Genomic DNA, 17,798 nt, shown 5'->3' with positions numbered 1-17,798 from the left:
TTTGACTATTTTTACTATTTTTATATTTCAAATTATAGTAAAATGATAATATAACATATATACTTCCTTCCATTTCACCCTTCAAACCCCCTATGTAACTCACCCCACTCTACTTCACATATATGGCTTCTCTACCCATTCATTGTTATTTCATGCATGTATACATATTTTCATTTTAATAATCATATGGTTTAACAAGATATCCAGAAATCTTAACAGCACATATCTTTTTAGGCTCTCATGTTTTCAAACCACAAATGATATAGGGATCTGACTGCATTTCCTCTTGAAAACTTACTGGCTGAGCCTCAGAATGATGGAGGATGCTGACAGCAGCAAAAATACTCAGAAAAATAGAACACAGTCTTTGTAGGCCTGTAAACTCAGCACTTAGGAGTGAATCCAAATATGGACCAAGGGAACTAGAAAAGACTGAGTTGAATTATGGTTTCATTGTTTTGAGACTGTTCCAAATGCACCTCAAAAATACTACCTGCAATTCACACAGCAGAACTAAACATTCCATTATAAAAGATCTGGAAACCACAGGGGAAAGAAGACATGGGCTTTTTTCTGGAATAAAGAATTATGAAATGACTTTTCACAGAAAAGATCATTTTGTGTTTTACTCAGGCAAAGTAACTCACACAAGACTGCACTCTTTTCTACCTCACCAACTAGTACATGTTACACAGAAAAACTGTCTTTGTCTTTCATTTTCTATAAAATAATAATTAGGCAAAAAGCTTATAATTTTGGAACTTTGAAGAACTATTCAGATGAAGTAAGATACATAAAATATAAATCTCAGATTTTCCACCAGGGAAGACCTTAATTGTCACACGCTCATAGTAGCTTTCTTCAAAGGTATAGTTACTGAAACATCCTCACCATCTCAATCACAGTACTTTAGATTGCTTATAAAAAACTTGGTTGGGCATATTTGCTCATCTCTTTGGTCATAGGGGTATGCAGAAGAGACGCTGGGAATAGTCCAATGAGAATTTGAACACTACCATCTCAACTGAGAACATAAGATACCAATAGAGAGGTTCAAGTTTTTATTACATTATACTATCATGCTACCCAAATATCACAGTTCATAGAACTAGAAAAAATAATAATTTTTGTCATCTCTTTTTCATCCTCAATTCCCTCAGAACTTACGTGACTAAGTTGTGGGTCTGTGTGGCCATGATGAAAGGCTGTGGATATGGCAAACCTCCCTTGCTTGTGGGCTGGTGAAGGCTCACTCTTGAATCCTGAAGTGAATATAATAGCAAGACCTTCCAGATGCAGAAAGAACACTGTAAGAAGAGCAAACAGGGATATATAGTCCCGGATTACACAGATCAAGCTGATGACCTGGAGGAACAGGCTAACTAATTATTCTTACATAACCTTAGAAACTCAATGCACAGAGGTGGTGATTACTCCTACTGGTCCAAAATATTGTAATCTCTAGGGAATTCCTACTGTTAATGGAGGAAGCAGAAGAGATGTTCTAAAGAGGTTAGGTATGAGGTCCTAAATTTTTCAATTTCTGCCTTATTTCAGTTTGGTCTCTCTTTAGTAGTTCTGTTGTTGTTGTTGTTCTGTGTTGTTAAATTCTACTGAATGTGCTGTTCTATGTGTGCAGAAATCTATTTCTTTCTTGTGTGGCAATCTAAAGATGAAGATTCAATCTCAAGATTCTGCCAGAGAGATCTTTGACTCTCAGAAAATCCCACTGTTGACATTGACTTCTCCTCAAAAAGGTCTTTTACAAGCTTCTGTACCCAGCAGTGCCTCCACTGACATCTAAAAGGCCCTCACAGAGACAGCAGATCCTTGTGAGTGTAAGGTCAGACTCATCTACAAAGTGAGTTCTGGGACAGCCAGGACTGTTACACAGAGAAATCCTATTTCAAAAACACAAAAAGAAAAAATTTTTTTAAAAAATGTAATGATTTTATTTCTAAATCAGTTAACAGGCTCTATTTTGGAGATGAAAATGATGAAGAAAAGGAGGAAGAGAGGATTAAACTCCTATTTTAATTTGTTTCATTGACCATGGTTATGACAGAAAAGCCTGCACAAATGCTATTCAAAATATACGCTGAATTAAAAGATATACTGTTTATTATATAGTATTACATTCAAGTGTACATATAATTTTCAGAGGGCACGTTTCCTCTGGTAACATTTGTGATCTCCATTGATCAGGAAATTAGTGGACTAAGACTAGGATCAATTCAATAAGAACAAATGCCATGGAATCATCTGTTTAATTCACCATTTTATTTCATTTTTATACATTTTCCACTTTAAGTACATTTCTTCATCCAACTCTATCTCTCTAAATATAGTAACCACACATTACCAGCAAAGTCAATCAGAGTTAAGAGCTGTGGACCCCAAAAAAACCCATCAGTGCTTCCCCATGTTAGGCTCTCACTCTGTCTCATTCTGAAGGAAGGCAAACTCCTTCACAGGAAATCAGCTGGAGACAATTCCACATAGCCACAAATCCCAGTGCATATATTGGAAAATGATATCTTCCCAGTCCTTCACTGTTATAAGTCAGAGAGCAGAATGTCAGGGCAGCAGGTTCAAGAAAAGAGCTGAAACAAGTTTGCCCCACTAGGAGATAGTCTTGGGACCATAGTGTGAAGAAACATGATCAGACCTTGAAGTGGGAGTGCATTCAAAGGACCTCACAACAGGGGAAGCATGGTGGGGCTGTGAAGGTAGAGAGCTTGATGTGGGAGAGGAGGAAAGTTACCTGCCATGTACAGCATGATGTGAGTTCTAAAAGGGAAAGAGAGACCCCTCAGTGGCCCTCAGAAACATTCTACAGAACAAATGTTTATTACTTGTATAGTGTGTCTGGGGGTAGGAAGTCCCTCACCATTTCATTGGTCAGACACAGTGTCCATGTGTCCTAGTGCTTTCTACTGCTGTGATAAATGCCATGACCAAAAGCAACTTGGGTAGGAAACAGTTTATTTGATGTATACATCCCAATCACAGTCCATCATTGAGGGAAGCTGGTGTCAGAACTCAAACAGAAGTGGAAGGCATGGAAGAAAGCTACTTACTGCCTTGTTTCTAAGCTCTTTTTCAAGTACCTTTCTTATACCTCCAAGAACCACCTGCCCAAGGGTAGCACTGCCTGAAGTGGGCTGTGCCCTCCCACATCAATCATCACTCAAGAAAATGACACACAGACACTTGTAATGGAAGTTCTTCCTCAATGGATGTTCCTTCTTCATGTTGACTCTATTTGGGAAAAACTAACCAGCATGCCAAGGGAAATGGAAGATTCAGGTAGTGAGTAGGATCATGAATTTATCTTGCCATTGTAAGGAGGGGGAACTGGATTGCTCTCACCTCATCCACCTACTCACCCACCCCAGCCTGAGTACTCAAAGCAGGGTTGTCTTTAAAGAAGACAGACTACAGGAGAATGTAGCTTGATTTCTGGGAGATAGAGGGGCAGGTAGAGGGTCTAATATATCTAACATCCACCATTGATCATTGTCTCAAGCTATCCTCAGGATAAATGGGAGAGAAAATCCAAGTGAAAACTGCAAGTCTAGGATATCTAATGATGAGGCATACTGAGCTTTCCCTTTGCACATTAGCAAGTCTATTTATGTCTTCCTCGTGCATGGCCTGTTCAAGGCAGCCTGGTTGACAAGACTGGTTATCTGTCATTTCTAAAACACAATCTCAGCAGACTAACCATTTTAAATTGGCTGATGTGCAGCTTTTAGGTGTTGCTTACACTCCTACCCTAGAGATTGTTCATTGTGCACCTTTTATCCCTAGAAAAGTTTTGTCTCTCCAACTTCAATTTTATGCATTTCTAAAACTACCCATTCACCATATGTACAACCTCAATGACCACCACTTTATCATGTAATATTGTTAAGTATCAATTAGTAATAGTGTGTGGGTCAATAACTGGAATTTATATGTACAGTGTGTGTGTGTGTGTGTGTGTGTGTGTGTGTGTGTGTGTGTGTGTAAATTTATAAAGAATGTGGTGATTAGAATGCTCTGCTAAGAATCTTCCTTAAGGCAGTTTTAATGTCCTTGTTCCGCAGGCTGTAGATGAAGGGATTCAACATAGGTGTGACCACAGTGTACATCACTGAGGCCACTGCATTATTTATAGGAGAATGTGACAGAGAGGAGCTTAAGTAAACTCCTACTCCTACTCCCGTTAAAAAAAAAAAACAGGCAAACAACAGACAAATGAGACCCACAGGTGGAGAAGGTTTTGTGCTTCCCAATTGATGATGGCGATCTTATGATGGAGGAAACTATTTTAAAGTAAGAAAAAATATTCCTGAAATAGCAATTAATGCAAAGAGAGTGCCTGTACTGAATCTGACTATGACATTGGTGACAGTATCAAAATGGGCAAGTTTAAGGACTTCAGAAGGGCCACAGAAGAAGTAGCAAATTTCAATAAAATCCTCACATTTGTAAAATGTAATATTGCCACATAGTGCAACTATAATTCCACAAGGCTAAAGAGAAAAGACCCTAGAAGTAAGACCCCACAGTGAGTGGGATTCATAATGACCTGGTAATACAGGGGGTGGCAGATGGCCACAAACCGGTCATATGCCATCACAGACAGAAGCATGTCATCCATACATCCAAAAATTATAAACAGTGACATCTGTGTCAGGCAGCCCACATAGAAGATGACTTGGCAGTGACTTTGGAGGTCCACAATCAACCTAGGAACCATGGTAGAGATGAAACAAATATCAACTATGGAAAGGTTGGAGAGGAAGAAGTACATGGGTGTGTGGAGATGGGAGTCAGAGCTTACTGTCAGGATGATGAGCAGGTTTCCAAACAGGGCCAAGATATACATAGACAAGTAAAGGCCTAAGAGGACAGTCTGGTCGTCTGGATCCTCAGAAAGTTGAATAAAATGGAATTCTGGTATGCATGTTGAGTTTCTCATGTTTTTATTTTTTGAACAATTTTTGGAGGAAGCCAAAAATGTTGTTAACAATGGTACCACCATGCATATATACCCTCTTCACAAGTTGAGTCAAGTAAATTCAAATATTATTTTCTCAAGCCTATTGTGACTTCATTAATAATTCCTCAATTATGGCAAATGTCACACCCTAAATGTTGTTTTGTTCTTGGCTCATGTATTCCCTCTTATGAGAACTGTTTTGAATACAGTAATCTAGATGATGTGAGGCCAGAATTACTGTAAACAGATGACCTGTAGACATAGTAAAATGAAGCAAACACCTTTAAGACAAAATGGATATTTTGCAGAAGCTTCACCTCAGGATAACTCTCAATCAAATCAAATAAAAACTTGAAGCTCTTAAACATACTTCTTTTTATTGCAATAACATGGAGCAGGCTTATTTTTCTTAGAATATATCTGACAGTGTAAAGTCCTAGTCTCTACGAAAAAATTAACAATTCCTACCCAGGAAATTATTTTCAGGTTCCAGTGTCTTCTATAGGTTTCTTTTTCTTTTTTCTTTTTTTTTTTTTTTTTACTTAAAAAGAATATTCTCCCCTTTTTTTGTTTTGAGATTCAAGCCTTCCTTTAAAACTTAGATTTTTAAAACCTATTAGTACATGTATCCCTTATTTCTCCTATATATTTCAAAATTTTGTAAATATATCTTAGTTAAATCCACATAATCACAGAATATCTCTGTCCACAACTGTTAAATGTCAAGTGATGTTAAAAAAAAAAGTCAATAAATATATAGTTGAAACTTTATGCTGCAAAACTAATTTGTGTGGAACATCTCCACATAATCTCAGTAAAATATATTGTATAAAAACATGATTTTCCAGCCGGGCTGTAGTGGTGCACGCCTTTAATCTCAGCACTCAGGAGGCAGAGGCAGGCGTTTCTCTGTGAGTTTGAGGCAAGCCTAGTCTTCAAAGTGAGTTCCAGGAAAGGCACAAAGCTACACAGAGAAACCCTGTCTCAAAGAACAAACAAACAAACAAAAAACCAAACATGATTTTCCTATTTTAAGCAATGCCATTGATATTCTGAAGTGCTATCAGGTTGATCCAGAGCCCTAATTTTAAGTCCCTCCTCCTTAGAGAGTAAAGTGATTTGCATGTGAGTCAGGCCTGGTGCATCGATGTCAATGTTCTTATCTCAGCTACAGAGGAAATTTCAGGTTACCTCTTTGGTCAGAGCACATGCTTAAAACATAAAAGGTTTATAATACAGAAAGTATTAGTGATGTAAACACATGGGCAATGCCCTAATGGCTAAAGCAGATACCACTTGCTTTTCCACTAGGTCTGTTAGAGGAGATAATGTTATTAAAGGTCACTTAAATTGTGTAGAGTAGTGAGTCTCTGAACAGTTAGCAGTGTGTTTTTCCCATGGCTTTTTAATGTATCACAAGATCTTGAACTTCACAGACTAATTTAATCATAATATGTACATGGGAAGTACTAGATTATACTTACTTAAACCTGGGTTAGAAACCACTGCTTTGTTGTCCAGATGGTGCCTGGACCAGTCTACTCTGGTGACTAGCCTAGCAAATAACTACCAGTCATCATAGAGCCTTTGTCCAGTGACAGATGGAGGCAGATACAGAGATCCACGACCAGGCACCAGGCTGAGTTCCGGGAAACCAACTGATGAGAGAGAGAAGAGATACTGCAGACAAGGGATATCGAGATCATGACAGAAGGCATGTAGAGATGATTGGCCACACTAGTGAAAACCCATGAACTGTGAACTGGTGGCTGTGAAGGCCCCATGGGACTGCACTAGGCCCTCTGAAAACTGAAGATGGATGTTTGGCTCGAACTGTTTGGAGGGCACCCAGGCAGGAGGATCAAGATCTGTCCCTGGTGCATGGGCATCCTTCTGGGAATCGGGTGACTGTGGTATGACACCTTGCACAGCCTTGGTTCAGTGGGAAGGAACTTGGACCTTCCTAGGCTCAGTGTGCTGGGCTCTGCTGACTCCCCATGGGAGACCTCGATTTGGGGGCTGTGGGGATGCGGGGTGGCTTGGGAAAGAGGGCTGGAGGGTAGAAGGAGGGAGGAGAGGAGGAGTGAGTAGAAAATTTCTTAATAAAGAAAAATAAAATTTAAAAAAAAAGAAACCACTGCCTTAGAATATTTCCTGGCATTTACGAAGTATTCAATTAATACTTTCGAAGCAATAATGCTTTTTTTAAAAGATTTATTTATTTATTATGTACACTGAAGAGGGCACCAGATCTCACTACAGATGGTTATTAGCCACTATGTGGGTGCTTGGAATTGAACTCAGAACCTCTGGAAGAGCAGGCAGTTCTCTTAACCTCTGAGCCATCTCTCCAGTCCTGCAACAATACTTTTAACCAGAAACTCACCATTACTAAATTATAAGTGTTTTATCTTATGTATGTCAGCTGTGATATTTTACAGAAATTTGAAATATGATCAATGAACTTTGAATTCAGTGGCTCTGCATGATTTCATTGTCTAGTTCATCTGGTCAATGGCTGATAGGAACTCAGGGGACAGATTTTTCCAGTGATATTTCTATATAAATGTCTATTGAAATATGTATAAGGAGACATTTTAAATTAACCTAATATATACTTGATGCTCATTCAGTAGTATGCAACACAGCACATGCTGTTCCTAAACGTATTTGCTAACATTGAAATGTGGTTCTAAGTCTGTCTGTGAGTTTCCCATATCTATTGCACAGGTATTAGCTGAATCATTCTCTCATGGACAGACATGCACTAGTGTTTAAGTGCCATATTTATATAGGAAAAACTGGAAACTAAGGATAATAAATTGACATTTAATAGGACCTATAGATTGCTTAGGAAATATTAAACCACAGAAAGTAGCTGAAGGATTGCTCCCAGTTGTCTTTTCAGGAGAGCAAAGTTACGCCAGGCAGACAGGAGAACTTTTATCAACAGCCGCCTGGTCAAAGCAGTCCTGGTCTGTCTCCAGAGAACTATGACAACAGTATACATGAAAATCTCCCCATTTGTCCAAACAATCACATTGGAATTTCTGTCTCTGTAAAACATAGTTAATTACTCAAATAGTAACTTCGGGCTATGAAACTGTAAAAGCAAACAGGGATTTCTGACCCTGACTGGCTCCCTTTTGTCCATGATGCAGGCATGCACACTGACTAAAAGAATTTTCCCTTGTTAATCTCTAAGTAGTCAAGTGGTTTCTAACTGAGCAGGCTTGTTAATTCTGTCACAAAATTACTTCAATCATACAAAAGTGCATCTATCTTCCTCTGTTCATGCCAGTAGCTATTTAGTTACCTTTTAAAAATATGGTAACTGCAAATGGCTGAAAGACATTTAAAGAAATGCTCAACATCCTTAATCATCAGAGAAATGCAAATCAAAATGACTCTAAGATACCACCTTACACCTCTTAGAATGGCTACGATCAAAAACACCAATGACAACCAATGTTGGAGAGGATGTGGAGCAAAGGGAACACTCCTCCACTGTTGGTGGGAATGTAAACTTGTACAACCACTGTGGAAATCAGTATCGCGGTTTCTCAGAAAATTAGGAATCGAACTACCTCAAGACCCAGCCATCCCACTCTTGGGCATATACCCAAGGAATGCTGATTCATACCATAAAGATACATGCTCAGCTATGTTCATAGCAGCACTATTTGTAATAGCCAGAACCTGGAAACAACCTAAATACCCATCAACGGAAGAATGGATGAAAAAAATGTGGTACATATACACAATGGAGTACTACTCAGCAGAGAAAAACAACGAAAGCATGAAATTTGCAGGCAAATGTATGGAACTAGAAAAAAACATCCTGAGTGAGGTAACCCAAACCCAGAAAGACAGTCATGGTATGTACTCATTCATAGGTGGATTCTAGATATAAAATAAAGAACAATCAGACCACAACCCATAGAACCATAGAGGCTATATATATAGCATGGAAGTCCCTAGGACGACTGTGGCTTATAATAAATTTCAGTTTTACTCAATTATTGAAAAAAATAGCCAAATGAATGGAAACACATGAACTATGAACCAAAGGCTGAGGGACCCCCCAGCTGGATCAGGCCCTCTGAATAGGTGAAACAGTTGATTGGCTTGACCAGTTTGGGAGGCAACTAGGCAGTGGGACCAAGTCCTGTGCTCATTGCATGAGTTGGCTGTTTCAAACCTGGAGCTTATGCAGGGACACTTGGCTCAGTCTGGGAGGAAGGGACTGGACCTGCCTGGACTGAGTCTACCAGGTTGATCGCAGTCCTTGGGGGAGGACTTGTCCTGGAGGAGGTGGGAATGGGGGGTAGGCTGGGGGTAAGGGGAGGGGGTGAGAGGGGGGAGAATAGGGGAACCCATGGCTGATATGTAGAACTGAATGGTATTGTAAAATAAAATATATATATATATATATATATATAAAAATATGGTAACTGGAAAAAAATGTGTTAACTGTCAGACTTGTAACAAGAGATGTCTGTGTCTATTAATATTCATCAGTTAATTGTCCCTATAAAAACAGTCAATATCACCTGAATCCTATTACCCCTTTTTGTATCACTGTATGAACTACTGACTTTATGATACTACAACATATAAATACCATCTGCTTTGCATGATGATTTCCCTACTTTTCCCATGAATGACATCCTCCTAATATGTGCCACCAAAAATGGCAAAATCTACCTAATTATAATTCTTCCAAAATAATGCAATAGGAGATGCACTCACATGTAGAATATACTTCTATTTGTTTCCAATAAGGAAGACTGTGGCCTTGGTTCAGAATCAGTGAATTGCAAGAACATTTATGATTTATTCCATAGCCCATGCTCATACAAAAACCACAGGATAAAACCCCATATCCATTCATAAAATGATAAAATTGGCATTGGATTTATTTGTCCAAATTTAAAATCATATGAATATAGAAAATATGAATTCACTGGGGAGTATTTCCAAAGGCCATTGGACCATAGAATTATGTGAAACTCTGAAGTGGGTCTTCACACAATACACAAAATTGACATTCCATTTCTTTTTATGCCTGTATGTTCTTTTATCTTCTGGTGAAAATATGTATATGTTTTGGATAACCCAGTAGTGCAGCTATTAAATACCATGAGATGACCCAACAAGTTCATGACATGGAATCAAACACCAGAAAAATTTAACTTGGATCAATTTCCAGGTCACATTCTTGAATTGAAAGAAAATGTAAAGGAAATCAAATATGTGGAAGTCAGTGTTTTGAGAGGAGAAAGCGTCTACTTTATGGTTAAAATATGTATTGTTCATTGCACATCTGTGCCAATGACTCTTTAGGCCCTATGAAACCAAAAAATGAAAGTTAAAAGTGTTAATTTATATCAATGTACAAAATATACTTATATAAGGAGGAGAGTACATAGGAAAAATACTTACTAAAACTTGGTCATATGATTGTTAAGGTGTCTCAGAATTACTAATAACATGTCCTAAATCACATAAATATATAGCAGAAACAAAATAATTCGGAACAAATGTGTCATTCTTTGATTCGGGGTGTTTTGATTTGGTTTTACTTTTTTGAATTTTTTTTTTTTTTTTTTTTGGTTTTTTGAGACAGGGGTTCTCTGTGTAGCTTTGCGCCTTTCCTGGAACTCACTTGGTAGCCCAGGATGGCCTCGAACTCACAGGGATCCGCCTGCCTCTGCCTCCCAAGTGCTAGGATTAAAGGCGTGCGCCACCACCACCCGGCTCTTTTTTGATTATTTTTATATTTCAAATTATAGTAAAATGATAATATAACATATATATACTGCCTTCCATTTCATCTTCAAACCCCCTTTATAACTCACCCCACTCTACTTCACATTCATAGCTTCTCTACCCACTCATTGTTATTTTATTCATGTACACATATTTTCATTTTAATAATCATATAGTTTTAACAATATATCCAGACGTCTTAACAGCACATATCTTTTTAGGCTCTCGTGTTTTCAAACCACAAATGATATAGGGATCTGACCGCATTTCCTCATTGAAAACTTACTGGCTGAGCCTCAGAATGATGGAGGATGCTGACAGCAGCAAAAATACTCAGAAAATTAGAATGCAGAATGCAGTCTTTGTAGACCTGTAAACACAGCACTTCAGAGGGTGAAGCCAAATATGGACCAAGGGAACTAAAAAAGCATGAGTTGAATTGTTGTTTCAATGTTTTGAGACTGTTCCAAATGCACCTCAAATATACTACCTGCAATTCACACAGCAGAACTAAACATTCCATTATAAAAGGTCTAGAAACCACAAGGGAAAGAAAACATGGGCCTTTTTTTTGTTGTTTAAATCATTAAGAAACAAGTCTTCACAGAAAAGATCATTTTGTGTTTTACTCAGGCAAGGTAACTCACACAAGACTTCATTCTTTTCTACCTCACCACCTAGTACATGTTACAGAGAAACACTGTCTTTGTCTTTCATTTTCTGTAAAATAATATAATTAGGCAGAAGCTTATAATTTTGGAACTTTGAAGAACTAATGAAGTAATTAAGATTAAGATACATAAAACATAGAGCTCAGATCTTCCAACCAGGGAAGACCTTATAGTTATACACTCATAGTAGCTTTCTTAAAAGCTATAGTTACAAAACCACCCTCATCATCATGCCACAGTACTTTAGATTGCATATAAAACAACTTAGTTGGGCATATTTTCTGCTCTCTTTGGGCATAGGAGTAAGCAGAAGAGACACTGGGGACAGTCCGATGAGAATTTGAGGACTACCATCTCAACTAAGAACATAAGATACCAGGAGATAGGTTCAAATTATAGTTATTATACCATCAGGCTACCCAAGTTATCACAGTTCATATGATTAGAAAGAAATAATAATTCTTGTTATCTCTTCTTCATCCTCAATTCCCTCAGAACTTACACATCAGGGACAAGGACAGAATCTCTAGTTAATGGAAAAATAGAGACCCCAGATAAGACAGGGAACTAGATCATCTTACTGTCAGGTTGCCTAGCAACAGGACATTGAGTCAGAGCCCTTGACCCTTTCACCCTGTAAACATCTTATACAAACATCTTATTAGCTTGCCCCACCTTAAGCAGATGACAGCTTCTTGTTCCCCCCACCTTGTAGGAACTATATAAACCCTTCTGGAAAAAAAATAAAGTTGCACCTTGATCAGAATCTAGACTTGGTGGATTTTCTTTGGTTCTCCTGTCCCTACATTCCCTCCGTAGGGTAGTCGAGTACCCGTTGTAGCCCTACAGGCAGGACACTTACATGACTAAACTGTGAGTCTGTGTGGCCATGATGAAAGGCTGTAGATATGGCAAACATTCCTTGCTTGTTGGCTGGTGAAGGCTCACTCTTGAATCCTGAAGTGAATATAATAGCAAGAGCTTCCTGATGCAGAAAGACCACTGTAAGAAGAGCAAACAGGGATATATAGTCCCAGATTACACAGATCAAGCTGATGACCTGGAGGGACGGGCTAACTAATTATTCTTACATAACCTTAGAAACTCAATGCACAGAGCTGGTGATTATTCATACTGTTCCCAAATATTGCAGTCTCTAAGGAATTCCTGCTGTTGATGAAGGAAGCAGAAGAGATGTTCTCAAGACGTTAGGTATGAGCTCCTAAATTTTTCATTTTTCATTTTATTTCAGTTTGGGCTCTCTTTAGTAGTAGTAGTAGTAGTAGTAGTAGTAGTAGTAGTAGTAGTAGTTGTTGTTGTTGTTGTTTTCTGTTGTTAAATTCTACTGAATGTGCTGTTCTGTGTCTGCAGAAATCATCTAAAGACCAAGATTAAATCTCAAGATTCATGCCAAAACACATGGATGACCCTGCAAAGGAGAGGTGGATGAGATCTACATAAGTGGACTGGATGTAGGGGGCAGGATGGTGGAGGGCAAGGAGTTGCGGTAGGAACATGAGGAAATGGGAGGGTCAGACTGGAGCAGGGACAGAGTGGAAGGGCAGGGAGGAAGATGCCATGGTATATTGGGACATCATGGGAATGGGAGGATGCGGGGGTGCTGGGGAGGCTCTGAGGAGTCCACAAGGTTGACCCCAACTTGGTCTGCTGGCAGTGGTCCAGAGAGTGCCTGGACCAGTGTACTCTGGTGACCAGCCTAGCAAATAACCTACCTGTCATCATAGAGCCTTGGTCCAGTGACTGATGGAGGCAGATGCAGAGATCTATGGCCAGGCACCAGGCTGAGCTCCGGGAATCCAGTTGATGAGAGAGAGGAAGGATTCTGCAAGCGGGGGATATCGAGGTCATAATGGGAGGACCTGTGGAGATGACGGGCCACACTGGTGGAAGCCCATGAACTGTGGGCTAATGGCTGTGGAACCCCCATGGGACAGGACAAGGCCCTCTAGATACGGAAGATGGTTGTTTGGCTCCAACTGTTTTTGGGTGCCCAGGCAGTGGGATTGAAATCTGTCCCTAGACTATGGGCGGGCTTCTGGGAATCAGATGCCTGAGGTGTGACTCTTTGCACAGCCTTGGTGCAGTGGAAAGGGGCTTGGGCCTGCCTGAGCTCAGTCGGCTGGGCTCTGCAGACTTCCCGTGGGAGACCTCCATTTGGGGGATGTAAGGATGCCGAGTGGCTTGGGAGAGAGAGCTGGGGGTTATAGAAGGGAGGAGAGGGGATCTGTGTATGGTTTGTGGACTGAGTGAAGGGTTTCTAAATAGAGAGAAATGAGAGAGAGGAAAAAAAAGAATCAGGCCAGAGAGATCTTTGACTGCAGGAAATCCCACTGTTGACATTGACTTCTCCTCAGAAGGTCTCTTACAAGCTTCTGTGCCCAGCAGTGCCTCCACTGACATCTAAAAGACCCTCACAGAAGCAGCAGATCTCTGTGAGTTCAAGGCCAGCCTCATCTACAAAGTGAGTTCTGGGACAGCCAGGGCTGTAACACAAAGAAATCCTACTTCAAAAACACAAAAAGAAAAAGTTTTAAAAAAATTGTAATGATTTTATTTCCAAATCAGTTAACAAGCTCTATTTGGAGATGAAAATGATGAGGGAAAGGAGGAAGAGAAGATTAAAATCCTATTTTAATTTGTTTCATTGACCATGGTTACGACAGAAAAGCCTTCACAAATGTTATTCAAAATATAGCTCTGATTTAAAAGATATACTGTTTATTATATTGTATTATATTCAAGTGTATATATAATTTTCAGAGGGCACATTCCCTCTGGTAACATTTGTGAACTCCAATGATCAGGAAATTAGTGGACTAAGACCAGGATCAGTATATTAAGGACAAATGCCATTGAATCATCTGTTAAATTTACCATTTTATTTTATTTTTATAAATATTCCACATAAAGTCCATTTCTTCATCCAAGGCTATCTCTCTAAATAGAGTAACCATACATTAACAACAAAGTCAGTCAGAGTTAACATCTGTGGACCACAAACAACCCCATCAGTGCATCCCCAGGTTAGGCTCTAACTTGTCTCATTCTGGAGGAAGGCAAACTCCTTCACAGGAAATCAACTGGAGACAATTCCACACAGCCACAAATCCCAATGCATGGATTGGAAAATGACATCTTCCCAGTCCTTCACTGTTATAAATCAGAGAGCAGAATGTCAGGGCAGCAGGTTCCAGAAAGGAGCTGAAACAAGTTTGCCCCATTAGGAGATAGTCTTGTGACCATAGTGTGAGGGGACATGATCAGACCTTGAAGTGGGAGTGCATTCAAAGGACCTCACGACAGAGGAAGCATGGTGGGGCTGTGAAGGTAGAGAGCTTGATGTGGGAGAGGAGGAAAGTTACCTGCCTTGTACAGCATGATGTGAGGTCTAAAAGGGAAAGATAGGCCCCTCAGTGGCCCTCAGAAACATCCTACAGAACAAATGTTTATTACTTGTATAGTGTGTCTGGGGGTAGGAAGTCCCTCACCATTTCCTTGGTCAGACACAGTGTCCATGTGTCCTAGTGCTTTCTACAGCTGTGATAAATGCCATGACCAAAAGCAACTTGGGTAGGAAACAGTTTATTTGATGTGTACATCCCAATCACAGTCCACCATTGAGGGAAGCTGGTGTCAGAACTCAAACAGAAGTGGAAATCATGGAAGAAAGCTACTTACTGGCTTGTTTCTAAGCTCCTTTTCAAGTGCCTTTCTTATAATTCTAAGAACCACCTGCCCAAGGGTAGCACTGCCTGAAGTGGGCTGTGCCCTCCCACATCAATCATCACTCAAGAAAATGACACACAGACACTTGTAATGGAAGTTCTTCCTCAATGGATGCTCCTTCTTCATGTTGACTCTATTTTGGAAAAACTAACCAGCATGCCAAGGGAAATGGAAGATTCATGTACTGAGTAGGATCATAAATTTATCTTGCTATTGTAAGGAGGGGGAATTGGATTGCTCTCACCTCATCCACCTACCCACCCACCCCAGCCTGAGTACTCAAAGCAGGGTTGTCTTTATAGAGGACAGACTACAGGAGAGTTAGCTTGATTTCTGGGAGATAGAGGGGCAGGTAGAGGGGCTCATATCTAACATCCTCCATTGATCATTGTCTCAAGCTATCCTCAGGATCAATGGGAGAGAAAATGCAAGTGAAACCTTCAGGTCTAGGATGTCTAAGGATGAGGCATACTGAGCTTTCCCCTTCCACATAATCATGTCTATTCATTTCTTCCTTATTCATGGCCTGTTCAAGGCAGCCTGGTTGACAAGACTGGTTATCTGTCATTTCTAAAACACAATCTCAGCAGACTAGCCACTTTAAATTGACTTATGAGCAGCATTTAGGTGTTGCTCTCATTCATACTGTAAGGTGTTGTTCAATAATGTGCACCATTCGTCTCTAGAAAAGTTTCATCTCTCCAACTTCAATTTTTCTGCATTTCTAAAACTACCCATTCACCAAAATACAACCTCAATGACCACCACTTTATCATGCAATATTGTGAAGTATCATTTAGTAATAATGCATGAGTCAATAACTGGGATTTACATGTACAGTTTGTGCATGTATGTGCCTGTGTGTGGTGGGGGTGTGTAAATTAATAAAGAATGTCAGTGATTATAATGCTCTGCTAAGAATCTTCCTTAAGGCAGTTTTAATATCCTTGTTCCGCAGGCTGTAGATGAAGGGATTTAACATAGGTGTGACCACAGTGTACATCACTGAGGCCACTGCATTGCTTCTTGGAGTATGTGACCACGAGGAGCTGAAGTACACTCCTAGTCCTGTTCCATAAAACAGGCAAACAACGGACAAATGAGACCCACAGGTGGAGAAGGTTTTGTGCTTCCCACTTGATGATGGTGATCTTATGATGGAGGAAACTATTTTAAAGTAAGAGAAAATAATTCCTGAAATAGGAATTAACCCAAAGAGAGTGCCTATACTGAATTTGACTATGGTATTGGTGACAGTATCAAAATGGGCAAGTTTAAGGACTTCAGAAGGGTCACAGAAGAAGTTGTAAATTTCAATAAAATCATCACAGTTGGAAAAATTGAATATTGCTACATAGTGCAACTGCAATTCTGCAAAGCTAAGGAGAAAAGACCCTAGAAGTAAGACCCCACAGCGAGTGGGATTCATAATGACCTGGTAATACAGAGGGTGGCAGATGGCCACAAACCGGTCATATGCCATCACAGCCAGAAGCATGTTATCCATACATCCAAATACTATAAACAGTGACATTTGTGTCAGGCAGCCCACATAGGAGATGACTTGGCAGTGATTTTGGAAGTCCACAATTACCCTTGGAACAGTGTTGGATATTAAACAAATATCAACTATGGACAGGTTGGAGAGGAAGAAGTACATGGGTGTGTGGAGATGGGAGTCAGAGCTTACTGTCAGGATGATGAGCAGGTTTCCAAACAGGGCCAAGATATACATAGACAACAAAAGGCCTAAGAGGACAGTCTGGACGTCTGGATCCTCCGAGAGTTGAATGAAATGGAATTCTGGTACACATGTTGAGTTTTGTATGTTTTTATTTCTTGAACATCTTCTGGAGGAAACCAAAAATGTTTTTAACAATGGTACCAGTATGCATATAGACATTTTTCATAATTTGACTAAAGTTCAAATAGTACTTTCTCAAGCTAATTGTGACCTCATTCATAATTCTTCAGTTGTGGTAAATGCCATTTACTAAATAGAATTGTGTTCTTGGCTCATGTGTTACCTATTATGAGAACCTTATTGAATACAGTAATCTTGATGTGAAGCTAGAATTACTGTAAACAGCTGGCCTGTAGCACAGTAAAATGAAGCAAATACCTTTAAGACAAAATGGATATTTTTTGAAGCTTTACTTTAAGAAAACTGTCAATTAAATCAAATAAAAACTTGAAGCACTTAAACATATTGCTTTTTATTGCCATAACATGGAGCAGGTTTATTTTTCTTAGTATATATCTGACAGTGTAAACTCTTAGTCTATAAGTAAAAATTAACAATTCCTACCCAGAAAAATATTTTCAGGTTCCAGTGTCTTCTATAGGTTTCTTTTTTTTTCTTTACTTAAAAAGAATATTCTTCATTTTTTGTTTTGAGATTTAAGTCTTCCTTTCAAAATTAGATCTTTAAAACCTATTAGTACATGTATCCCTTATTTCTCTTAGTGTATTTCAAATTTTTTGTAAATATATCTTAGTTAAATCCATATTATCACAGAACATCTCTGTCCACAACTGCTAAGATATCCAGTGATATGAAAAAATGTCAGAAAATATAGTTGAAATTTTATCCTGCAAAACTAACTTGCGGGGAACAT

General features: G+C 39.3%; 1 protein-coding gene and 1 pseudogene across 1 annotated transcript; both read right to left on the bottom strand.

The window, feature by feature from the left end:
• Positions 1–4,034: 4,034 nt before the first annotated feature.
• Positions 4,035–4,969, bottom strand: LOC102905845 (olfactory receptor 7E178-like; annotated as a pseudogene).
• Positions 4,970–16,081: 11,112 nt separating this feature from the next.
• On the bottom strand, positions 16,082–17,083 carry LOC102906156 (olfactory receptor 7E24-like). The gene has a single exon (XM_076544039.1). The coding sequence runs from the start codon at positions 17,081–17,083 to the stop codon at positions 16,082–16,084; it is 1,002 nt and encodes a 333-aa protein (XP_076400154.1).
• Between the last annotated feature and the right edge of the window lie 715 nt (positions 17,084–17,798).

Source organism: Peromyscus maniculatus, chromosome 9 (genome assembly GCF_049852395.1).
Source record: "Peromyscus maniculatus bairdii isolate BWxNUB_F1_BW_parent chromosome 9, HU_Pman_BW_mat_3.1, whole genome shotgun sequence".
NCBI lineage: Eukaryota > Metazoa > Chordata > Mammalia > Rodentia > Cricetidae > Peromyscus > Peromyscus maniculatus.
This window is presented reverse-complemented; position numbering and strand designations above follow the sequence as displayed.

Bases quoted from the DNA above. Each gene is read 5' to 3' on its own strand.
- LOC102906156 (XM_076544039.1), bottom strand. From the start codon at position 17,083: ATGTCTATATGCATACTGGTACCATTGTTAAAAACATTTTTGGTTTCC.